At 46.6% G+C, this 26,969-nt stretch overlaps 1 protein-coding gene across 1 annotated transcript in view; it reads right to left on the bottom strand.

Annotated features, from left to right (window-relative positions):
• The window catches only part of LOC140735216 (ankyrin-repeat and fibronectin type III domain-containing 1-like), a 422,525-nt gene that overhangs the window by 45,482 nt on the left and 350,074 nt on the right, over positions 1 to 26,969 (bottom strand). The window contains 3 exon segments of the mRNA XM_073060001.1: positions 10,612 to 10,778; positions 24,581 to 24,746; positions 26,616 to 26,766. Of these exon segments, the coding sequence (XP_072916102.1) occupies positions 10,612 to 10,778; positions 24,581 to 24,746; positions 26,616 to 26,766 (484 nt within the window).

Consider the following 26,969-nt stretch of genomic DNA (forward strand, 5'->3'; position numbering starts at 1 on the left):
AAATAGGATGATAGAAAGTAAGAAATTACAAACCAGTAGTTTGCAGTGGAGATATTGTTAAAGCATGTTATAATGGGATGTTTTATTTAACTAAAAGAAATCAAGTAAAGTTTATACTGATTTATAATTTATTAGTAATATTTGACAAATTTATTGGAGTTCTTTGAAGTAATATGCTTTTTTAAGGATGGTAAGACTATGGAGGGCTATAGTTCTGGTGCAGATTGATGGGAGCAAGCAGGTTAAATGGTTCAGCATGGACTGATGGGCCAAAGGGCCTGTTTATGTGTTGTACCCTTGATGACGATAACTGATCCCTGTTCAGGGTTAGGTGCTGAGATGGTCCTTCAGTGAATGCTTGTTTCAATCCCTGGAACAGGATTGCAGTGGGATTCCCTGTCAGGGGAAATGATGGACATTTCTTGGGCACTGAGACAATCAGGCCCCTGCTGATGACAGACTCTCCTGGGCAGTCCAGCCGTGTGGTTTGGCTCAGCTCCTGACCCTCATGGCTTCTGCCAGCACCAGGAACTCCAGCTGTTTACCTGGATCAGACCACAACCATCGGTCAGATCTAAGGAATTCTGCCCTGTCTTTCTAAATCGCTGCTTCAGGTAGCATCAGAATCCTGGGAAATAATTTTCCCATGGAATCCGCTGCCTTCAGAATGATAATAAACAATGTGTTTTAAAAGGTAAGCATGGATTTAAAGCATTTGTCATCTCACAAAGTTACCGGCTATGAACAAATTCCCCACTGTCGGTCAGGTTGGGGCAGCAGTCGTTGTGGTCAGCTGAAACCCTATACACCTCACTTTTAAATCTTGTAGTCAAGTCCCCATGTCTGAGACTCTCCCACTACTGACTCACTACCACCCCCTAGGTTATACTGCTTATTGTTTAACTTGTGATGTGTCAAACCACTCACTGTTAAACCCCTGCCTGTCAAACTACCCCATTAAACCCCTCAGTCAAACAACCCGTCAAACATGTCTCTGCCTAACACTTCCCCATTAAACAACTCCTGACAAACCCTTCCCTGTCAAAACCCTCCCCGAAGAACCAACCCCCAGTCAATCCCTACCCTGACAAACTCCCCCCGTCAAAGCCCTCCCTGGAAAACCCCTCCCTTTCAAACCTTACCCTGACAAATCCCTCCCTGTCAAACCCTTCCCTGTCAAACCTCTCCCTGTCAAACCCTTCCCTGTTAAACCCCTCTCTGTGAAACCGCTACCCTGACAAACCCCTCCCCATCAAACACGTCCCTGTTAAACCCTACCCTGTCAATCCCCTCCCTGTCAAACCCTTCAGTCAAACACCTCCTGTTAAACAAACCCCTGACAAATCCTTCCCTGTCAAAACCCTCCCCAACCAACCCACACTCAGTCAATCCCTACCCTGACAAACTCCTCCCTGTCAAACCCTCGTTGCCAAACATTTCTCCGTCACAATTTCCTGTCAAACCACTCCCCGTCAAATCCCTCCCAGTCAAACCCCTCCCTGTCAAATCCCTCTGAACATCCCTGATCAGAGATCAGAATGATCTCTGAACATCCCACCTGGATTAACGATTTCTGAACATCCCACCCAGATTAACGATTTCTGAACATCCCACCCAGATTAACGATCACTGAACGTCCCACCTGGATTAACGATCACTGAACGTCCCACCCGGATTAACGATCACTGAACGTCCCACACGGATTAACGATCTCTGAAAATCCCACCCTGATTAACGATCACTGAACGTCCCACCCGGATTAACGATCCCTGAACATCCCACCCGGATTAACGATCACTGAACATCCCACCTGGATTAACGATCACTGAACGTCCCACCCGGATTAATGATCACTGAACATCCCACCCGGATTAATGATCACTGAACATCCCACCCGGATTAATGATCGTTGAATATTCTACCCAGATTAACGATCACTGAAAATTCCACCCGGATTAACGATCACTGAACATCCCACCCAGATTAACTATCAGTGAACATCCCACCCGGATTAACGATCACTGAACATCCCACCCGGATTAATGATCACTGAACATTCCACCCGGATTAATGATCGTTGAATATTCTACCCAGATTAACGATCACTGAACATTCCACCCGGATTAACGATCACTGAACATCCCACCCAGATTAACTATCAGTGAACATCCCACCCGGATTAACGATCACTGAACATCCCACCCGGATTAATGATCTCTGAACATCTGATCACCCAGATTAACTATCACTGAACATCCCACCCGGATTAATGATCTCTGAACATCTGATCACCCGGATTAACGATCACTGAACATCTGATCACCCAGATTAACGATCACTGAACATCCCACCCGGTTTAATAATCTCTGATCATCCCACCCGGCTGAACGATCCCTGAACATCACACCCGGATTAACGATCACTGAACGTCCCACCTGGATTAACGATCACTGAACATCTGATCACCCAGATTAATGATCACTGAACATCCCACCCAGATTAACGATCACTGAACATCCCACCGGGATTAACCATCACTGAACATCCCACCCGAATTAATGATCACTGAACGTCCCACCTGGATTAACGATCACTGAACGTCCCACCCGGATTAAAAATCACTGAACATCCCACCCGGATTAACAATAACTGAACATCCCACCCGGATTAACGATCACTGAACATCCCACCCGGATTAACAATCACTGAACATCCCACGCGGATTAACCATCACTGAATATCCCACCCGGATTAATGATCACTGAACATACCACCCAGATTAACCATCCCTGAACATCCCACCCGGATTAACGATCACTAAACATGCCACACGGATTAACGATCACTGAACATCCCACCCGGATTAAGGATCACTGATCGTCCCACCTGGATTAACGATCATTGAACACCCCACCTGGATTAACGATCACTGAACATCCCACCCGGATTAACGATCACTGATCATCCCACCTGGATTAACGATCATTGAACACCCCACCCGGATTAACGATCACTGAACATCCCACCCGGATTAACGATCACTGAACATCCCACCCGGATTAACGATCACTGAACAAGCCACCCGGATTAACGATCACTGAACATCCCACCTGGATTAACGATCACTGAACGTCCCACCCAGATTAACGATCACTGAACGTCCCACACGGATTAACGATCTCTAAAAATCCCACCCGGATTAACGATCACTGAACGTCCCACCCGGATTAACGATCCCTGAACATCCCAACAGGATTAATGATCACTGAACATCCCACCGGGATCATCGATCCCTGAACATCCCACTCAGATTAACAATCACTGAACATCCCACCTGGATTAACGATCACTGAACATCCCACTCAGATTAATGATCACTGAACATCCCACCCGGATTAACGAACTCTGAACATCACACCAGGATTAACGATCTCTGAACATCCCACCCGGATTAATGATCTCTGAACATCTGATCACCCGGATTAACGATCACTGAATTTCTGATCACCTGGATTAACGATCACTGAACATCCCACCCGGTTTAATAATCTCTGATCATCCCACCCGGCTGAACGATCCCTGAACATCCCACTCGGATTAACGATCACTGAACGTCCCACCTGGTTTAACAATCACTGAACATCTGATCACCCAGATTAATGATCACTGAACATCCCACCCGGATTAACGATCACTGAACATCCCACCGGGAATAACGATCACTGAACGTCCCACCCGGATTAACCATCACTGAACATCCCACCCGGATTAACGATCACTGAACGTCCCACCGGGAATAATGATCACTGAACATCCCACCCAGATTAACCATCACTGAACATCCCACCCGGATTAACGATCACTGAACGTCCCACCTGGATTAACGATCACTGAACGTCCCACCCGGATTAATGATCACTGAACGTCCCACCTGGATTAACGATCACTGATCATCCCACCTGGATTAACCATCACTGAACATGCCACCCGGATTAACCATCCCTGAACATCCCACCCGGATTAACGATCACTGAACATGCCACACGGATTAACGATCACTGAACATCCCACCCGGATTAAGGATCACTGATCGTCCCACCTGGATTAACCATCCCTGAACATCCCACCCGGATTAACGATCACTGAACATCCCACCCGGATTAACGATCACTGAACATCCCACCGGGATTAACCATCACTGAACATCCCACCCGAATTAACGATCACTGAATGTCCCACCTGTATTATCGATCACTGAACGTCCCACCCGGATTAAAAATCACTGAAGATCCCACCCAGATTAACAATAACTGAACATCCCACCCGGATTAACGATCACTGAACATCCCACCCGGATTAACGATCACTGAACATCCCACGCGGATTAACCATCACTGAACATCCCACCCGGATTAACCATCACTGAACATCCCACCCGGATTAACGATCACTGAATTTTCCACCCGGATTAACGATCACTGAACATCCCACCCGGATTAACGATCACTGAACATCCCACGCGGATTAACCATCACTGAACATCCCACCCGGATTAACCATCACTGAACATCCCACCCGGATTAACCATCACTGAACATCCCACCGGGATTAACCATCACTGAACATCCCACCCGGATTAACGATCACTGAACATCCCACCGGGATTAACCATCACTGAACATCCCACCCGGATTAACGATCACTGAACTTTCCACCCGGATTAACGATCACTGAACTTTCCACCTGGATTAACGATCACTGAACATCCCACCCGGATTAACGATCACTGAACATCCCACCCAGATTAACGATCTCTGAACATCCCACCCGGCTGAACGATCCCTGAATATCCCACCCGGATTAACGATCACTGAACATCCCACCGGGATTAACCATCACTGAACATCCCACCCGGATTAACGATCACTGAACTTTCCACCCGGATTAACGATCACTGAACTTTCCACCTGGATTAACGATCACTGAACATCCCACCCGGATTAACGATCACTGAACATCCCACCCGGATTAACGATCTCTGAACATCCCACCCGGCTGAACGATCCCTGAATATCCCACCCGGATTAACGATCACTGAACATTCCACCCAGATTAACGATCTCTGAACACCCCACCCGGATTAACGATCACTGAAGTTCCCACCCGGATTAACGATCACTGAAGTTCCCACCCGGTTTAACGATCATTGAACGTCCCACCGGGATTAACCATCACTGAACATCCCACCTGGATTAACGATCACTGAACGTCCCACCCGGATTAAAAGTCACTGAACATCCCACCCGGATTAACAATAACTGAACATCCCACCCAGATTAACGATCACTGAACATCCCACCCGGATTAACAATCACTGAACATCCCACGCGGATTAACCATCACTGAACATCCCACCCGGATTAACGATCACTGAACGTCCCACCTGGTTTAACGATCACTGAACATCTGATCACCCAGATTAATGATCACTGAACATCCCACCTGGATTAACCATCACTGAACATGCCACCCGGATTAACCATCCCTGAACATCCCACCCGGATTAACGATCATTGAACATGCCACACGGATTAACGATCACTGAACATCACACCCGGATTAAGGATCACTGATCGTCCCACCTGGATTAACCATCCCTGAACATCCCACCCGGATTAACGATCACTGAACATCCCACCCGGATTAACGATCACTGAACATCCCACCGGGATTAACCATCACTGAACATCCCACCCGAATTAACGATCACTGAATGTCCCACCTGTATTAACGATCACTGAACGTCCCACCCGGATTAAAAATCACTGAAGATCCCACCCAGATTAACAATAACTGAACATCCCACCCGGAATAACGATCACTGAACATCCCACCCGGATTAACGATCACTGAACATCCCACGCGGATTAACCATCACTGAACATCCCACCCGGATTAACCATCACTGAACATCCCACCCGGATTAACGATCACTGAACATCCCACCGGGATTAACCATCACTGAACATCCCACCCGGATTAACGATCACTGAACATCCCACCGGGATTAACCATCACTGAACATCCCACCCGGATTACCGATCACTGAACTTTCCACCCGGATTAACGATCACTGAACATCCCACCCGGATTAACGTTCACTGAACATCCCACCCGGATTAACGATCTCTGAACATCCCACCCGGCTGAACGATCCCTGAATATCCCACCCGGATTAATGATCCCTGAACATCCCACCCGGATTAACGAAATCTGAACATCCCACCAGGATTAATGATAACTGAACATTCCACCCGGATTAACGATCTCTGAACATCCCACCCGGCTGAACGATCCCTGAATATCCCACCCGGATTAACGATCACTGAACATTCCACCCAGATTAACGATCACTGAACATCCCACCCGATTAACGATCACTGAACATGCCACCCGGATTAACGATCACTGAACGTCCCACCCGGATTAACGATCACTGAACGTCCCACCCGGATTAACGATCACTGAACGTCCCACCTGGATTAACGATCACTGAACATCCCACCTGGATTAATGATCGTTGAATATTCTACCCGGATTAACGATCACTGAACGTCCCACCCGGATTAACGATCACTGAACGTCCCACCCGGATTAATGATCACTGAACGTCCCACCCGGATTAATGATCTCTGAACATCCCACACGGATTAACGATCTCTGAACTTCCCACCCGGTTTAACGATCACTGAACGTCCCACCCGGATTAACGATCACTGAACGTTCCACACGGATTAACGATCATTGAACACCCCACCCGGATTAACGATCACTGAACATCCCACCCGGATTAATGATCACTGAACAAGCCATCCGGATTAACGATCACTGAACAAGCCACCCGGATTAACGAACTCTGAACATCCCACCAGGATTAATGATCTCTGAACATCCCACCCGGCTGAACGATCCCTGAATATCCCACCCGGATTAACGATAACCTGAACATCCCACCCGGATTAACGAACTCTGAACATCCCACCTGGATTAACGATCACTGAACATTCCACCCCGATTAACGATCACTGAACATTCCACCCGGATTAACGATCACTGAACATCCCACCCGGATTAACGATCACTGAACGTCCCACCTGGATTAACAATCCCTGAACATCCCACCTGGATTAACGATCACTGAACATCTCACCTGGATTAATGATCGTTGAATATTCTACCCGGATTAACGATCACTGAACGTCCCATCCGGATTAACGATCACTGAACGTCCCACCCGGATTAACGATCACTGAACATCCCACCCGGATTAACGATCACTGAACATTCCACACAGATTAACGATCTCTGAACACCCCACCCGGATTAACGATCACTGAAGTTCCCACCCGGTTTAACGATCACTGAATGTTCCACACAGATTAACGATCATTGAACAAGCCATCCGGATTAACGATCACTGAACAAGCCACCCGGATTAACGATCCCTGAACATCCCACCCGGATTAACGATCACTGAACATTCCACACAGATTAACGATCTCTGAACACCCCACCCGGATTAACGATCACTGAAGTTCCCACCCGGTTTAACGATCACTGAATGTTCCACACAGATTAACGATCATTGAACACCCCACCCGGATTAACGATCACTGAACATCCCACCCGGATTAACGATCACTGAACAAGCCATCCGGATTAACGATCACTGAACAAGCCACCCGGATTAACGATCCCTGAACATCCCACCCGGATTAATGAACTCTGAACATCCCACCAGGATTAATGATCTCTGAACATCCCACCCGGCTGAACGATCCCTGAATATCCCACCCGGATTAACGATAACCTGAACATCCCACCCGGATTAACGAACTCTGAACATCCCACCAGGATTAATGATCTCTGAACATCCCACCAGGATTAAGGATCACTGATCATCCCACCTGGATTAACCATCCCTGAACATCCCACCCGGATTAACGATCACTGAACATCCCACCCGGATTAACGATCACTGAACATCCCACCGGGATTAACCATCACTGAACATCCCACCCGAATTAACGATCACTGAATGTCCCACCTGTATTAACGATCACTGAACGTCCCACCCGGATTAAAAATCACTGAAGATCCCACCCAGATTAACAATAACTGAACATCCCACCCGGATTAACGATCACTGAACATCCCACCCGGATTAACGATCACTGAACATCCCACGCGGATTAACCATCACTGAACATCCCACCCGGATTAACCATCACTGAACATCCCACCCGGATTAACGATCACTGAACATCCCACCGGGATTAACCATCACTGAACATCCCACCCAGATTAACGATCACTGAACATCCCACCGGGATTAACCATCACTGAACATCCCACCTGTATTAACGATCACTGAACTTTCCACCCGGATTAACGATCACTGAACTTTCCACCTGGATTAACGATCACTGAACATCCCACCCAGATTAACGATCACTGAACATCCCTCCCGGATTACCGATCTCTGAACATCCCACCCGGCTGAACGATCCCTGAATATCCCACCCGGATTAATGATCCCTGAACATCCCACCCGGATTAACGAAATCTGAACATCCCACCAGGATTAATGATCACTGAACATCCCACCAGGATTAATGATCACTGAACATTCCACCCGGATTAACGATCTCTGAACATCCCACCCGGCTGAACGATCCCTGAATATCCCACCCGGATTAACGATCACTGAACATTCCACCCAGATTAACGATCACTGAACATCCCACCCGGATTAACGATCACTGAACGTCCCACCTGGATTAACGATCACTGAACATGCCACCCGGATTAACGATCACTGAACGTCCCACCCGGATTAACGATCACTGAACGTCCCACCTGGATTAACGATCACTGAACATCCCACCTGGATTAATGATCGTTGAATATTCTACCCGGATTAACGATCACTGAACGTCCCACCCGGATTAACGATCACTGAACGTCCCACCCGGATTAATGATCACTGAACGTCCCACCCGGATTAACGATCTCTGAACATCCCACACGGATTAACGATCTCTGAACATCCCACCCGGTTTAACGATCACTGAACGTCCCACCCGGATTAACGATCACTGAACGTTCCACACGGATTAACGATCATTGAACATCCCACCTGGATTAATGATCGTTGAATATTCTACCCGGATTAACGATCACTGAACATCCCACCCGGATTAACGATCACTGAACGTCCCACCTGGATTAACAATCCCTGAACATCCCACCTGGATTAACGATCACTGAACATCCCACCTGGATTAATGATCGTTGAATATTCTACCCGGATTAACGATCACTGAACGTCCCACCCGGATTAACGATCACTGAACATCCCACCTGGATTAACGATCACTGAACATCCCACCCGGATTAACGATCACTGAACATTCCACACGGATTAACGATCTCTGAACACCCCACCCGGATTAACGATCACTGAAGTTCCCACCCGGTTTAACAATCATTGAACGTCCCACCCGCATTAACGATCACTGAACATTCCACACGGATTAACGATCATTGAACACCCCACCTGGATTAACGATCACTGAACGTCCCACCCGGATTAATGATCACTGAACATCCCACCTGGATTAACGATCACTGATCGTCCCACCTGGATTAACCATCAATGATCGTCCCACCCGGATTAACGATCACTGAACATTCCACATGGATTAACGATCTCTGAACATTCCACATGGATTAACGATCTCTGAACATCCCACCCGGATTAATGATCACTGAACATCCCACCTGGATTAACGATCACTGATCGTCCCACCTGGATTAACGATCAATGATCGTCCCACCTGGATTAACCATCACTGAACATCCCACCCGGATTAACGATCACTGAACATTCCACATGGATTAACGATCTCTGAACATCCCACCCGGATTAACGATCACTGAAGTTCCCACTCGGTTTAACGAACACTGAACGTCCCACCCGGATTAACGATCACTGAACATCCCACCCGGATTAACGATCACTGAACATCCCACCGGGATTAACCATCACTGAACGTCCCACCTGGATTAACGATCACTGAACGTCCCACCCGGATTAACGATCACTGAACATCCCACCCGGATTAACAATAACTGAACATCCCACCCGGATTAACGATCACTGATCATCCCACCCGGATTAACGATCACTGAACATCCCACCTGGATTAACAATCACTGAACATCCCACTCGGATTAACGATCACTGAACATCCCACCTGGATTAACGATCACTGAACATCCCACCTGGATTAATGATCTCTGAACATCTGATCACCCGGATTAACGATCACTGAACATCCCACCCGGATTAACGATCTCTGAACATCCCACCCGGATTATCGATTTCTGAACATCTGGTCACCTGGATTAACCATCACTGAACATCTGATCAGACGGATTAACGATCACTGAACATCCCACCTGGATTAACGATTTCTGAACATCCCACCCAGATAAACAATCACTGAACATCTGATCACCCAGATTAATGATCTCTGATCATCTCACCTGGATTAAATCCTGGACTTGCTGATGCCTGTGTTTAGCTGCCACCACCTCTGAATCAGAGAAAGCTTCACGCAGTGCCTGCTGGGACAGGAGTAGGTCCAATTCCAGAAGAGCTGACACTTGGCAGTACTGCCTGATGAATGCCCTGTCATAGGTGAAGAAGTGAACTGAGGGAGAAAGTGGACACACTGTCACATATGGCCTGAACCAGTTTTGGTTTTAGCCCTCTTTACCAATACTTGCCACCAAACTGAACTTCAAATTCAAAGCCAATCTAAGTTTCACACCGTATCTGCATCTCATAGTATCAGAACCACAACCTGTCTGCCCTTCCCAATCTGAGATCCGTGACCTGTCTACCTTTCAAAGCCTCCTTGGATAATATCACAGGATACCAGCAAACATGGACCAAGTTTTGCTTCCTCATGATGAATTCAAAAATCAATAAGGTACGCTTACCAAAGTGAATGAAATCTAATGTTCTAAACTATAGCATGCTTCCATTTTCTTCACATAACAGCCCAGGACCATGCCTATTAAAAACCTCAGTAGAGAATTCAGTGTTAGTCAATAGCAGCCCCTAACAGAACAAGTGTAAAACATGAAGCAGTCCGTTTGGCCCAACACTGTCTCTGCTGAAAGAGCCTTCCAGCACATCAGCTCCCTTTAATCCACACCCCTGAACGGTTAAATGTGATGAAGGTTCTGCTTTCCTGCCTCAGTAGGCATGAGAATCTCCTCTCATCCATCTCCCCGTTACACTTAATCTATGCTCTTGGTCTTTGACCCTCTGTTCAGGGAAATTGGTTTTCCTATTTACTTGGTTAAACTTCTGGAATATTAACTAGGTCAGTCTCTTATATTCCAAAGAAAACAACTAAGATATTTGAAAACAAAGAAACAGACCATGAACGTGTCTGTGCAAAGGAAAAGTTCAAAAGTTACTGTGGGTCTGATACACAAGAAACTGTCAGAGAATAACAAAATGGCAGAGACGAGAAGATGATAAGACATAGGATCAGAATTAGGCCACTCAGCCCATCAAGTCTGTTCTGCCATTCCTCCATAACTGATTTATTATCCTACTCAACCCCATTCTCCTGCCTTCTCCCTATAACTTTTGATGCCTTATTAATTAAGAACCTTCTCTGGACCCTCCAATGCCAGCACATCTTATCTTAGATAAGGGGTCCAAAACTGCTCATAAAACTCCAAGTGTAGTCTAACCAATGCTTTATAAAGCCTCAGCCTTACATTCTTGCTTTTGCATACTACAAAATGAATGCTAGCATTGTATTTACATTTCTTAACACTGACTTAACCTGCAACTTAACCTTTAGGGTATCCTACACAAGGACTCCCAAGTCCCTCTGCATCTCTGATTTGTGAATATTCTCCATTTAGAAAAGAGTCTATACGTTTATTCCTTCTACCAAAGTGCAAGACCATACACTTCCCTACACTATATTCCATCTGCCACTTCTTTGCCCATTCTTCCAATCAATCTGTATAAGTCCTTCAGCAGACTCCCTACTTCCTCAACACTACCTGCCCTCCACAGAGCAAATATTTTGTTTCTGTCTTCACGAATTACACAAACACTAAAACATCCCGAAATTAATAAGGAAGAGTGGGGTGAATGCACAGCTGAAAAATGTTAGATTTGTTAAAGAAATGTATTTAAATTATTGGGACCAGTATCAAGCAACTCCCATGGACTGCTGATAAAGAAAATTGTGGGCATGGTGGATGCACAGGTTGATCCTCCAGATCACAGAGATTCAACGACAGTGCCCCGACATAACCCACTATTTACACATTAAGGGAGAGAGAAAACCATCATCCCCTTAGAGTGACATTGGTAACAGCAATATTGTCAGAATTCACTCCTGAGAAAGACTGAGAAGAAACTTAGAAGTTGGAGTTCAGGAGGGCAAGTCAGCTTTCAACCATCCATGTTGTTTTTGAAACTGTAGCTAGCAGGCAACTATGGAAGATGTGGTGTATATCCTCTTTTAGAATGCCTTTTATTAAATAGCACAGAAGTGGTTATGTATAGGCATACAAGGTGTCTAGGGAGGGGTAGCTCCTCTAGTGAGGGAGCTTATCATGTCCATTCTGGGGCAGCTCATCCCATTTGGTCCCCACTGAGCACTCAACTCTCACCTGTGGCTCCAAGCAGCTGTTTGCATACGACAGCGGCCACACCCCGGTACACCGCTTTGACACACGGGCGAAACCAGGCAGGGGTAGCCAGCGGGCCTCACGTCCCGCTAAGATAGGGACATGCCTGTGCCAGCATGTGAAATCAGCTCCAGCGAGCTGAGCAGATAAGGTCAACAGTGAGATCCAAGGGATGGGAAGGCTGTTTCGTGGAGAGCGAAGGCCATGATGAGGCACAGAAGTATTCATGGTCATCCACTGCAACTAAGGAAGACCCCTGTTGTGACACTTGTTCATGTCACTGGACCTGGACTTCTGAGGTCGGGGGAGTAGAACTGCACCAGTGCAAGCTTTTCTACTTTAAAAATTCTCCTACACAGGTTTGCAGCCATTGTCAGACATGAAGGACAACCACCGCTACCAAGATATGAAACTAAGTTATAGCACAAGGCACAGGGAACGGAGAGTGAGATGAATCCAAATCAGAATCAGGTTCATTATCACTGACACACAGTATGTTGTGAAATTTGCAACAGAACAGTGCAGGACTTTAAAAAAAGCTGTATGTTACAATGAATAGTGGAAAAGAAGAATAGTGAGGTAGTGTTGATGGGGTCATGGATTCTGGATGAGTAGGAAGGACAGGTCATATCCTGGAACCTGTGACCAGATATACAAAATGATGAGGGGTAGAGGCAGGCTTTTTGCTACTGAGGTTGGATGAGACTACAACTAGAGGCCATGAGTTAAAGGTAAAAGATGAAATATTTAATGGGATCACGATGGGGACCTTCTTCACTCAGTAAGTGATGAGAGTGTGGAACAAGATGCCAGCAAAAGTGGATGCAGGTTTGATTTCAACATTTAAGAGAAATTTGGATGAATGCATGAATGGACAGGTTCAGGGCTCATGGACATGCTCAGCAAATGAACAAGCGTAATGTGAACAAAAATGTCAGAGAAATTGAAAAATTGAATCTTCTTTAAAAGTACATATACCCCTTAAAGCAATGTCTAGCCGGGGGAAGTGATAGAAAGCTACTGCATGTTAGCTTTAGAAGGAAATCCAATTACAGAAGGAAGATTGAAGTTCAGGAGCAGAGGCACCTTCCACCACTCACAGTAAGCCCTGGTGAAACTGTAACTAGGATGTTGTATGCCACTCTACTCTCCTTATGAATAGAGAACATTTGGTGCCATGTTGATAATAAATTTATTTTGAACTTGAACTTTGAGAATATACTAGTGATAGAAGGAGTACAACAATGGTTCACTACATTAGCTCATGTAGAGACGGACTCAGAGACCAGACCTACCCTCATGAGTTTAGTAGAATGTAAGTGACTTCACTGAAACCACTAGTTTTCTTCTCTCTGCAGACACTGACTGATCTACAGGGCACTAATCATTTCCTTCTGGTTTCTGCTCCTGTAAAATCTTTGACCCGCAGTTTGCATTTTTCTATCTGTCCACTCTCGCTAACTGTCCTCATTAGCAACTAACAAGACAGGTAAACACAAAGTACACTGCAGATGTTGTGGTCAAATCAACACAAACAAGCTGGAGAAACTCAGCAGGTCGGGCAGCATCCGTGGAAACGAACAGCCAACGTTTCGGGCTGAGACCCTTCGTCAGGACTGAAGAGGGAGGGGCAGGGGCCCTATAAAGAAGGTGGGGGGAGGGTGGGAAGGAGAAGGCTGGTAGGTGCCAGGTGAAAAGCCAATCAAAGGAAAGGTCAAGGGGTGGGGGATGGGAAGCAGGGAGGGGATAGGCAGGAAAGGTGAAGAAGAAATGTAAGGGGAAAGCACTATGGGTAGTAGAAGAAGGCAGAATCATGAGAGAGGAGATAGGCAGCTGGAAGAGGAGGCAGAGTGAAAGTGGGATGGGGAAGGGAGGGGGAGGGAATTACCAGAAGTTGGACAATTTGATGTTCATGCCAAGGGGCTGGAGACTACCCAGACGGTATATGAGGTTTTCCTCCTCCATTCCGAGTTTGGCCTCATCATGGCAGTAGAGGAGGCCATGTATAGACATATCCGAATGGGAATGTGAAGCAGAGTTGAAGTGGGTGGTAACCGGGAGATCCTGTCTGTTGTGACGGGCGGAGCGGAGGTGCTCGATGAAGCGGTCCCCCAATCTGCGTCGGGTCTTGCCAATGTAGAGGAGGCCGCATCGGGAGCACCGGATGTAATAGATGACCCCAACAGACTTAGACACTTCTGTTATCCTTATACACTTCAATTCCCCATCAAGATGGCCTCAAAGCCCTTTGCTACCTTTTTGACAACAGACCTCACCAGTTCCCCAATACCACCACACTCCTCCGGTTGGCGGAACTGGTACTCACACCTAATAACTTCTCTTTTGGCTCTTCCAATATTTTTCAGACCAAGGGTGTAGCCATGGGCACTCGCATGGGCACCAGCTATGCCTGCCTCTTCGTGGGTTCTGTGAAACAGTCTATGCTCCAAATCTATACTGGTACAGCTCCCCAACTTTTCCTTCACTACATTGACAACTACATTGGTGCTGCTTCCTGCACCCATGCTAAGCTCGTCAACTTCATCGACTTTGCCTCTAACTTTCACCCAGCCCTCAAATTCACTTGGTCCATCTCGGACACTTCTCTCCCCTTTCTCGATCTCTCGGTCTCCATCTCTGGAGACAGACTGTCCACTGACATATTCTATAAACCCACGGACTCCCATAACTACCTTGATTATACCTCTTCCCACCCTGCCAAATGTAAAAATGCTATTCCCTAATCCCAGTACCTCCATCTCCGCTGCATCCGCTCCCAGGAAGAGGCTTTCTGTTCCAGGACATCTCAAATGTCCTTTTTCTTTAAGAATCGTGGTTTTCCTTCTGCCGTCATCAATGATGCCCTCACCCGCATCTCCTCCATTTCCCGCACTTTGGCCCTCACCCCATCCTCCCGTCACCACAACAGGGACCGTGTTCCCCTTGTCCTCACCTACCACCCCACCAGCCTCCGGATCCAGCATATTATCCTCCGCAACTTCTGCCACCTTCAACAGGACCCCACCACTAAGCACATCTTTCCCTCTCTACCCCTCTCTGCTTTTCGCAGGGATCGTTCCCTCCGCGACTGCTTGGTCCACACGTCCCTCCCCACAGATCTCCCACCTGGTACTTATCCCTGCAAGTGTAAGTGCTATACCTGTCCCTACACCTCCCCTTTTACCACCATTCAGGGCCCCAAACAGTCCTTCCAGGTGAGGCAACACTTCACTTGTGAGTCTGTTGGATCTGGTGCTCCCGATGCGGTCTCCTCTACATTGGCAAGACCCGACGCAGATAGGGGGACCACTTCATCGAGCACCTCCACTCCGTCCGCCACAACAGACAGGATCTCCCGATTACAACCCACTTCAACTCGGCTTCACATTCCCATTCAGATATGTCCATACATGGCCTCCTCTACTGTCATGATGAGGCCAAACTCAGGCTGGAGGAGCAACACCCATATACCGTCTGGGTGGTCTCCAGCCCCTTGGCATGAACATCAAATTCTCCAACTTCTGGTAATTCCCTCCTCCTCCTTTGCCCCATCCCACTTTCAATCTGCCTCCTCCTCCAGCTGCCTATCACCTCTCTCATGATTCTGCCCTCTTCTACTTTTATGCAGATGATACTAAGATAGGTGGTATTGTGGATAATGAAGTAGGTTTTCAAAGCTTGCAGAGAGATTTAGGCCAGTTAGAAGAGTGGGCTGAAAGATGGCAGATGGAGTTTAATGCTGATAAGTGTGAGGTGCTACATTTTGTTAGGAATAATCAAAATAGGACATACATGGTAAATGGTAGGGCACTGAGGAATACAGTAGAACAGAGTGATCTAGGAATAATGGTGCATAATTCCCTGAAGGTGGAATCTCATATAGATAGGGTGGTGAAGAAAGCTTTTGGTATGCTGGCCTTTATAAATCAGAGCATTGAGTATAGGAGTTGGGATGTAATGTTAAAATTGTACAAGGCATTGGTGAGGCCAAATTTGGAGTATTGTGTACAATTCTGGTCACCGAATTATAGGAAAGATGTCAACAAATTAGAGAGAGTACAGAGGAGATAGGTGGGACTAGGTGAGAGTAAGCTTTTGGCACGGACTAGAAGGGCCGAGATGGCCTGTTTCCGTGCTGTAATTGTTATATGGTTATATACTACCCATAGTGCTTTCACCTTACAATCCTCCTTCACCTTTCCTGTCTATCCCCTCCCTGCATCCCCCTCCCTCATCCCTTGATCTTTCCTCTGATTGGTTTTTCACCTGGCACCTACCAGCCTTCTCCTTCTCACCCTCCCCCCACCTTCTCTATAGGGCCCCTGCCCCCTCGCTCTTCAGTCTTGACGAAGGATCTCGGCCAGAAATGTTGACTGTTCATTTCCACGGATGCTGTCCGACCTGCTGAGTTCCTCCAGCTTGTTTGTACGTGTTAACAAGACAGGTAGCTGGGTGACTGTCAGGAGAGGGAAGGGGATTAGACAGAATGAGCAGAGCACCCCTGTGGCCGTTCCCATCAATAATAGGTATACCGTTTCGGATACCGTTGGTGGGGACGACCTACCAGGGACAAGTTGCAGTGGTTGTGCGTCTCTGGCACCGAGACTGGACCCTCAGCTCAGAAGGGAAGGAGGGAAAAGAGGAGAGAAGTAGTGAAGGGGATTCGATAGTTAGGGGGACAGATAGGAGGTTCTGTGGAAGAGATCAAGAATCCCGGATGGTCTTTTGCCTCCCTGGTGCCAGGGTCCGCGATATCTTGGATCGAGTTCTCAATATTCTCAAGAGGGAGGGTGAGCAGCCGGATGTCGTGGTCCATGTAGGGACCAATGACGTGGGTAGGAAGAGTGAGGAGGTCCTGAAAGGTGAGTTCAGGGAGTTAGGCGACAAGTTAAAGGATAGGACTTCCAGCACAGCAATCTCAGGATTGCTACCAGTGCTACGTGCAGGCTGGTTTAGAAATAGTAAGAGAGCGCTGAAGACATAGTGCAGGAGGGAGGGCTTCAGATTTATAGATAATTGGGCAGTTTTCCAGGGAAGGTGGGACCTGTTCCGGTGGGATGGTTTACATCTGAACTTGAGGGGGACAAGTATTCTTGCAGGTAGGTTTGCTAGAGAGGATCCAGTGGATTTAAACTAGATACAAGGGGGGAGGGGAATCAGAGTGTAGGAACAGATGTATGGGAGAAGGAAGAAAAAGAAGACAGTAAAGTTGTTTGCACCATTAGAGATAAACAGAGAGGAAGAGGTGGAGAATTTCTTAAATGCATTTATTTTAATGCTAGGAGCATTGTAAGAAAGGTGGATGAGCTTAGAGCATGGATTGATACCTGGAAATATGATGTTGTAGCTATTAGTGAAACATGGCTGCAGGACGGGTGTGATTGGCAACTAAATATTCCTGGATTTTGTTGCTTCAGATGTGATAGAATCGGAGGGACAAGAGGGGAAGGTGTTGCATTGCTTGTCAGAGAAAATATTACAGCAGTGCTTTGGCAGGATAGATTAGAGGGCTTGTCCAGGGAGACTATTTGGGTGGAATTGAGGAATGGGAAAGGTGTAGTAACGCTTACAGCGGTGTATTATAGACCACCTAATGGGGAGCAAGAATTGAAGAAGCAAATTTGCAAGGAGATAGCAGATATTTGTAGTAAGCACAGGGTTGTGATTGTGGGAGATTTTAATTTTCCACACATAGCCTGGGAAGCCCATACTGTAAAAGGGCTGGATGGTTTGGAGTTTTTAAAATGTGTGCAGGATAGTTTTTTGCAGAAACACATAGAGGTACCAACTAGAGAAGGGGCAGTGTTGGATCTCCTGTTAGGGAATAAGATAGGTCAGGTGGTGGAGGTATGTGTTGGAGAGCACTTCGGGTCCAGTGATCACAGTGCCATTAGTTTCAATATAGTTATGGAGAAGGATAGGACTGGACCCAGGGTTGAGATTTTTGATTGGAGAAAGGCTAACTTTGAGGAGATGTGAAAGGATTTAGAAGGAGTAGATTGGGACAACTTGTTTTATGGGAAGGATGTAATAGAGAAATGGAGGTCAGTTCAAGGTGAAATTTTGAGGGTACAGAATCTTTATGTTCCTGTTAGGTTGAAAGGAAAGGTTAAAAGTTTGAGAGAGCCATGGTTTTCAAGGGATATTGGAAACTTGGATCGGAAAAAGAGAGATATCTACAATAAATATAGGCAGCATGGTGTAAATGAGGTGCTCAAGGAATATAAAGAATGTAAAAAGAATCTTAAGAAAGAAATTAGAAAAGCTAAAAGAAGATACAAGGTTGCTTTGGCAAGTAAGGTGAAAATAAATCCGAAGGATTTCTACAGTTATATTAATAGCAAAAGGATAGTGAGGGATAAAATTGGTCCCTTAGAGAATCAGAGTGGACAGCTACGTGTGGAGCTGAAAGAGATGGGGGAGATTTTGAACAATTTCTTTTCTTCGGTATTCACTAAGAAGAAGGATATTGAATTGTGTAAGGTAAGGGAAACAAGTAGGGAAGTTATGGAAACTATGACAATTAAAGAGGAGGAAGTACCGGCGCTTTTAAGGAATATAAAAGTGGATAAGTCTCCAGGTCCTGACAGGATATTCCCTTGTACCTTGAGGAAAGTTAGTGTACAAATAGCAGAGTCTCTGACAGAAATATTTCAAATGTCATTAGAAACGGGGATGGTGCCGGAGGATTGGTGTATTGCTCATGTTGTTCCATTGTTTAAAAAGGGTCCTAAAAGTAAACCTAGCAATTGTCAGCCTGTAAGTTTGACGTCAGTGGTGGGTAAATTAATGGAAAGTATTCTTAGAGATGGTATATATAATTATCTGGATAGACAGGGTCTGATTAGGAACAGTCAACATGGATTTGTGCATGGAAGTCATGTTTGACAAATCTTACTGAATTTTTTGAAGAGGATACTAGGAAAGTTGACGAGGGTAAAGCAGGGGATGTTGTCTGTATGGACTTCAGCAAGGCCTTTGACAAGGTTCCGCACGGAAGGTTAGTTAGGAAGGTGCAATTGTTAGGTATTAATACTGAAGTAGTAAAATGGATTCAACAGTGGCTGGATGGGAGATGACAGAGAGTAGTGGTGGATAACTGTTTGTCAGGTTGGAGGCCGGTGTCTGGTGGTGTGCCTCAGGGATCTGTACTGGGTCCAATGTTGTTTGTCATATACATTAATAATCTGGATGATGGGGTGGTAAATTGGATTAGTAAGTATGCAGATGATACTAAGATAGGTGGCGTTGTGGATAATGAAGTAGGTTTTCAAAGCTTGCAGAGAGATTTAGGCCAGTTAAAAGAGTGGGCTGAAAGATGGCAGATGGAGTTTAATGCTGATAAGTGTGAGGTGCTACATTTTGGTAGGAATAATCAAAATAGGACATACATGGTAAATGGTAGGGCATTGAGGAATGCAGTAGAACAGATTGATCTAGGAATAATGGTGCATAGTTTCCTGAAGCTTTCTTCACCATGTGGATAGGGTGGTGAAGAAAGCTTTTGGTATGCTGGCCTTTATAAATCAGAGCATTGAGTATAGGAGTTGGGATGTAATGTTAAAGTTGTACAAGGCATTGGTAAGGCCGAATTTGGAGTATTGTGTCCAGTTCTGGTTACCAAATTACAGAAAAGATGTCAACAAAATAGGGAGTACAGAGAAGATTTACTAGAATGTTACCTGGGTTTCAGCACCTAAATTACAGAGAAAGGTTGAACAAGTTAGGTCTTTATTCTTTGGAGCATAGAAGGTTGAGGGGGGACTTGATAGAGGTATTTAAAATTATGAGGGGGATAGATAGAGTTGACGTGGATAGGCTTTTTCCATTGAGAGTAGGGGAGATTCAAACAAGAGGACATGAGTTGAGAGGTAGGGGGCAAATGTTTAGGGGTAACACGAGGGGGAATTTCTTTACTCAGAGAGTGGTAGCTGTGTGGAACGAGCTTCCAGTAGAAGTGGTAGAAGCAGGTTCGGTTTTGTCATTTGAAGTAAAATTGGATAGGTATATGGACAGGAAAGGAATGGAGATTAAGGGCTGAGTGCAGGTCGGTGGAACTAGGTGAGAGTAAGCGTCCAGCATGGACTAGAAGGGCCGAGATAGCCTGTTTCCGTGTTGCAATTGTTATATGGTTATATGGGATTGTAAGTGTTGGAATCTCCTGACCAAACCTGATCTTGCTCTTTTGAAGTTATTTCCTCAGGCCATTCACTCCTCCCCCATCCTCTCTGTAAATTAAAATCAACTTCTTTCCACACATGAAGCAGGATTGCTTGAAGAACACAATAGCCAGGCAGACTCAGCGGAGAGAGTTAACATTCCACAGCACAATGGCGGGTCCTTCTGCACTGAGGCCATACTGTCCAGCAAGTGTAGAGGTGCACTTCACTCACTTCGCATGATAAGACCAGAAGATATAGGAGCAGAATTAGGCCATTTGGACCATCGTCTGCTCAGCCATTTCATCACACCTGATACATTTTCCCCCCAGTCCCAATCTCCTGCCTTCTCTCTATATCCCTTCATGCCCTGAACAATCAAGAATCTATCAACCTCTGCCTTAAATATACATAAAGACTTGACCTCTACAGCTGCCTCTGGGAATGAATTCCACAGATTTACTACTCCTCATCTCCATTCTAATAGGACATCTCCTCTATTCTGAGGCTGTGTCCTCTGGTCTTAGACTGTCCCACCATAGGAAACACCCTCTCCACATCCACTCTATCAGGCCTTTCACCATTCAAAAGGTTTCAATGAGGTCAACCCTTATTCTTCTGAATTACAGTGAATACAGGCCCAGAGCCATCATACACTCTTCATATGACAAGTCATTCAATCTGGAATCATTTTCATGAACTTCCTTTGAACCGCCTCCAATTTCAGCACATCCTTTCTATAGTTTCCACTAAGCAGAGGAGATTTACAAGGATGTTGCCTGGATTGGGGAGCATGCCTTATGAGAGTAGGTTGAGTGAACTTGGCCTTTTCTCCTTGGACCTGCAGAGGATGAGAGGTGACCTGATAGAGGTGTATAAGATGATGTATAGTCAGAGTCTTTTTCCCAGGACTGAAATGGCTAACATGAGAGGACACAGTTTTAAAGTGCTTGGAAGTAGGTACAGAGGAGATATCAGGGGTAAGCTTTTTTAAGCAGGGAGTGGTGAGTGCGTGGAATGGGCTGCTGATGACGATGGTGGAGGCAGATACAATAGGGTCTTTTAAGAGACTCCTGGATTCGCACATGGAGCTTAGAAAAATAGAGGGCTATGGGTAATCCTAGGTCATTTCTAAGGTAAGAACATGTTCAGCACAGCATTGTGGGACAAAGGGCCTGTGTTGTGCTGTAGGTTTTCTATGTTCTATCCTTTCTAAGATAAAGGGCCCAAAACTGCTCACAGTACAGCTAGTGAGGCCTCATCAGTGCTTTATAAAGTCTCAACGTTACATCCTCATATTCAGACAATATTTTTTTCCAAGGGTTGAAATGTCTAACATCAGAGGGTGAGAGGGGGTGATTTCAAAGGAGAAGTGAGAGGTAAAGGTTTTTCACACAGAGTGTTGGGTGCCTGGAATGCACTGCCTGGGGTGGTGGAAGAGACAGAAACATTAGACAATTTAAGAGATGTTTAGATAGGCACATGAATGTGAGGGAAATGGAAGGATATGGACATTGTGTAGGCAGAAGAAATTATTAGGCCATTTGATTACTAATTTAATTGGTTCAGCATATCATAGTGGACTGAAGGGCCTGTTCCTGTACTGTACTGGTCTATGTTCAATATATTAATTACAGTAAGTATTCATCAAACTATTTCAAGGAAGCCAACTTTAATCAGTCTCTGGAAAATGCAGATAATTCCTTTGGTGTTGTTACTGAACATGAATGTATTCCACCGGAAGCCACAGAGACATTTCTGTTGTGGTCTCTGGACAGAGGTCAGACTCTGCTTCAGTTTTCACTTCTCTTGCAGCCTTTAACCTGCGAGGAGGGTGGGAAGCTGAAAGCATCAGTCCTGTGGTGATGTACCTGATGAGGGGTTGCACTGACCAACTGGGCAAAGAGGTAAGGCACTGGTCAGATATCAGTAACATCAAATAGTTCAGAACAACAGGAATTTAAAGCCCCTCGACATTCCTGAGATTCCATTGAAGAAGTGTTGGAGAGAACACTGCATAGGTTATTGATTAGTCAAGGCATCAAAGATTATGGGGAGAAAGCAGGAGAATGGGGTTGAGAAGGACAATAAGTCAGCCATGATGGAATGGTGGAGCAGATGTGAACGACCGTATTTCTGCTCCTATGTATTTTACAGCCCGTATGCAAGTGGGCAAGTAGGTGTTTACATCAACCACAGACAGCTTGGCCTCCAAACGTCCCAGATGAATAAAGGTGTCCAACGTCATCCTTGACTACAGGTGTGGCAAGGAGCACAGCACAGGCAGTTAAGGGACACCCTCCCATGATGTTTTGAAAAATATGCACTTCCCATTGGTCTGGGTAACCTGAGACAGACAGAAAGTTCCTGAGTGGGACAGAAGCCCTCTTACCCCCTATAAGCCCCCGAGTGGGACAGGAGCCCTCTAACCCCCAATAAGCCCCTGAGTGGGACAGGAGCCCTCTTACCCCCTATAAGCCCCCAAGTGGGACAGGAGCCCTCTCACCCCCAATAAGCCCTCTCTCACCATCAGAAAGCCTCCCAAGCTCCTGAGTGGGGCAGGATCTCCCTTACCCCCAGTAAGCCCCCAATCTCCTGAGAGGGACAGGAGCCCTCTCACCCACTGTAAAACCCCGAGCTTCTGAGTGGGAGGGGAGACCTCTTGGCTCCTGAGTGAGGCAAGAGACCTCTCATCCCAGTAAGCTCCTGAGCAACTGTTTGGGACAGGACCCCTCACCCCCAGTAAGCCCCTGAACTTGAGTGGGACAGGAGCCCTCTTACCCCCTATAAGCCCCCAAGTGGGACAGGAGCCCTCTCACCCCCAATAAGCCCCCGAGTGGGAGAGGACCCCTCACCCCCAGTAAGCCCCTGAACTTGAGTGGGACAGGAGCCCTCTCACCCCCAGTAGGCCCTGTGCTCCCAAGTGGGACAGGAGCCCTCTTACTCCTAGTAAGCTTCTGAGCCCCTGAGTGGGACAGGAGCCCCCTCACCCCTAGTGCATTGATAAACAAACCTTTCGCATGGGATTGGGCAAACTCTCGAATGGGACAGGATCCTATACAACTGGAACTTTGACGCCACAATGTTTATGGTTCAGCCAAGCTGACACTCATTACTGTCTGATAACTTCAGCATTGACTTGGCGCCTGATGTTATTAAACAGAGTTCACATGGGCTGAAAGAGGCAGTCTCATTTCCTTGACAGAAAAGCGTGACTAATGTCTGAAGCAGCAACTGGAATTTGCAGAAAGCCTTTAGAGAGAAGTAGAGAGTCAGAACTGGGAAGGGGGATGCTGGTCACATATGGGTGTTGGAAACAGCTGGCTGAAGGAATCACTGGGATCACTGCAGACAAGCAATTTGTCGGAGTAAATCATTGAAACATGCTGGGAGTCACTGAGTAGCAGACAATGCCAGAGTAACAGCACACACCAGATCCTCACTGACGTGAGTCCCGATCTCACTGCCTGACTCAGTGACTGATGACGCTGTTTGGGTCTGGTCGAGTTTATTTTTGTGTGGCAAGCATGGTGAGATACTGGTACAATGGAACACTCACCTACAGCACCACAGACAAGTGGGGGCAGACACACACAGAGGGTAAACTGCAGGTAACATCCTCTCACCCAGTTCAAAGGTCTGCAGAGGCAGGGTGAGAAGCCCAGACTGGGGTCTGGGACTGTTCTGTCCCGGGGCTGTACACACGTCATCAGAGGGTGGCAGAAGCAGAAGGAAGGATAAATCTCCGGCAAACTCCAACACCTCCTGACTGTAGAGTCGCAATTCTTTCACCTGAGGGAACCAAGAGGTAGCACTGAGATCACTGACCCCTGTAAACTCAACCCACGGAGTTCAGGGGCAAATAGAGCAGTGCAACTGTTAGGAGTCAGGGGCAACAGGTCAAGGAAAATTGGTCAGAGAACAAATGAGCAGATGGCAATTAGGGTCGGGGTAAAGCACAAGTCACAAGATAAAGGGTAGCTCATAGGTCCAGATGGCACCTGTGTTCAATGATCCTTCAGTCAACATTTTCTGGATAGATCGTGAAACCATATTTTTCACTTCTTTTATGTCTTTTACATTTGATTTTCATCTTGAATGTCATTCTGGAACTGTTGGAGCCTGTGATTTGCAGTTCAGAGATCGTTTGGATGTTTCAGCACTCTGCAGTCTCCGAAGGGATTTGCCGAGGCAGAGGCTGTGGGAGCTGATGTCAAACTCCATTTCACCAATTAAAACTTCCATTGTTCGCCAATTAAAGTAATGAGGGAATCTGAAATATCAAGGCGAATGCAGAAGGTGAAAGCCAGCTGCCTTCCTTTTGATTGCTGCTGAGATCGCTCTGCTGCTGGGGAGGAGAACTGCCGTTTGATCAATGGGGGAATCGTTCTGTCATCGGAGAGGGAAGACTACCTTTTGATCACTGGGGGATTGCTCTACTACCAGAGAGGAGAGACTGCCTTTTGATTGCTGCTGAGATCGCTCTGCCGCTAGGGAGGAGAACTGCCATTTGATCAATGGGGGAATCGTTCTGTCATCGGAGAGGGAAGACTACCTTTTGATCACTGGTGGGATCGCTCTACTACCAGAGAGGAGAGACTGCCTTTTGATCACTGGGGGATTGCTCTACTACCAGAGAGGAGAGACTGCCTTTGATTGCTGCTGAGATCGCTCTGCTACTGGAGAGGGAATGGCCTGCCACTGTGCCCGGAGAATGTCACCCAAGTTTTCTGCGTTTTGAATATGGACTTGGACTACAGGCTTTTTTTTCAGTCTTATTGTTTTTTTTTATCCTGTGTTTTACACCTGATCTTTCTCGTTTATTTTGTGTGCAGGGAGGAAGATTTGGGGTTTGATGTGTCTGTTCCATTTTTGTTCTTTTTTTGTGCGGGGAGGAGGGATTTGAGGGTTGATGATCATGATGCTGTTCTTTTATTTCTTGATTTTGTGGCTATCTGGAGAAGAAGAATTTCAGAGTTGTATACTTTGATAATAAATTGAACAAAGTAAAGAGCAGGTCGGGGTGAAGGGAGGACACGTGGTTTCCAACAGTTTGCAGTCAGATAGGCCACAGATCAGGGGCCCGTCCTGAGGGAATGTCAACCCAAGGCAAAGCTGAGGTGGGGAGCATGGCGCTCAGTCTCGGAGGGGAGAGGACCTTTATACCAGAATCCCGTGATGAACCTGCGATCCCTTGTGTCAGGTTGGAGACAGAGCAGCAGCCTATGTTGAGCCAGGTGGAACGGTCCCTGGGACAGTTGTACTGGCAGTGTAGTGCTGTTATAATGGGATGGTGAAGCAGGGACTTCGATCCTGGGATGGTTGCACTGGCAGTGGGATGGGGGCAGGGGAAGGGGCAAAAATGCACTCGGCATGTTGTGGGTACCTGTTGTAAAGGGATGGCACTTCTAGGACAGTCACAATAGCAGTGGGACAGGGGCATGAATGCAGTCAATGTTCTGTAAAGAGATTACAAAATGAGGACTTCACTCCTGGGACAGTCGTGCTGGCCTTGGGATGGGGGCAGGACCATGGTCGGTGCGCTACAGGTACCTGTTGTAAAGAGATGGGCAAGCAAAGACTTTGCTCCTGGGACGTTCGCGCTGGCAGTGAGAACAGGGCAGGGAGAGGACAGGACCGCAGTCGGTGCACTGGGGGTACCTGTTGTAAAGGGATGGCAAAGCGTTTAACCAGCTCTGGAACTGCTGCCCTCAACTCCTCCTGGAACCGTGTCTGTGGACTCTCCTCACGTGGGTCCATGGGGCTGGGCTCATCCAAGCCTCTGAACATCTGGAGCCATTCCCACTCATCCCTAGGCAGAAAGTGAGGAGATACGGAAGCATTGTTGGAAATACATCAGGTTAATGCAGAGTTCAACACTTCAAACTGAAATCCACAGCTAACAAATAACAGACAGACAGACAGACAGACTTTATTGATCCCAAGGGAAATTGGGTTTCGTTACAGTCACACCAACCAAGAATAGTGTAGAAATATAGCATTATAAAACCATAA

Source organism: Hemitrygon akajei, chromosome 11, assembly GCF_048418815.1.
Source record: "Hemitrygon akajei chromosome 11, sHemAka1.3, whole genome shotgun sequence".
In the NCBI taxonomy this organism is placed as follows: domain Eukaryota; kingdom Metazoa; phylum Chordata; class Chondrichthyes; order Myliobatiformes; family Dasyatidae; genus Hemitrygon; species Hemitrygon akajei.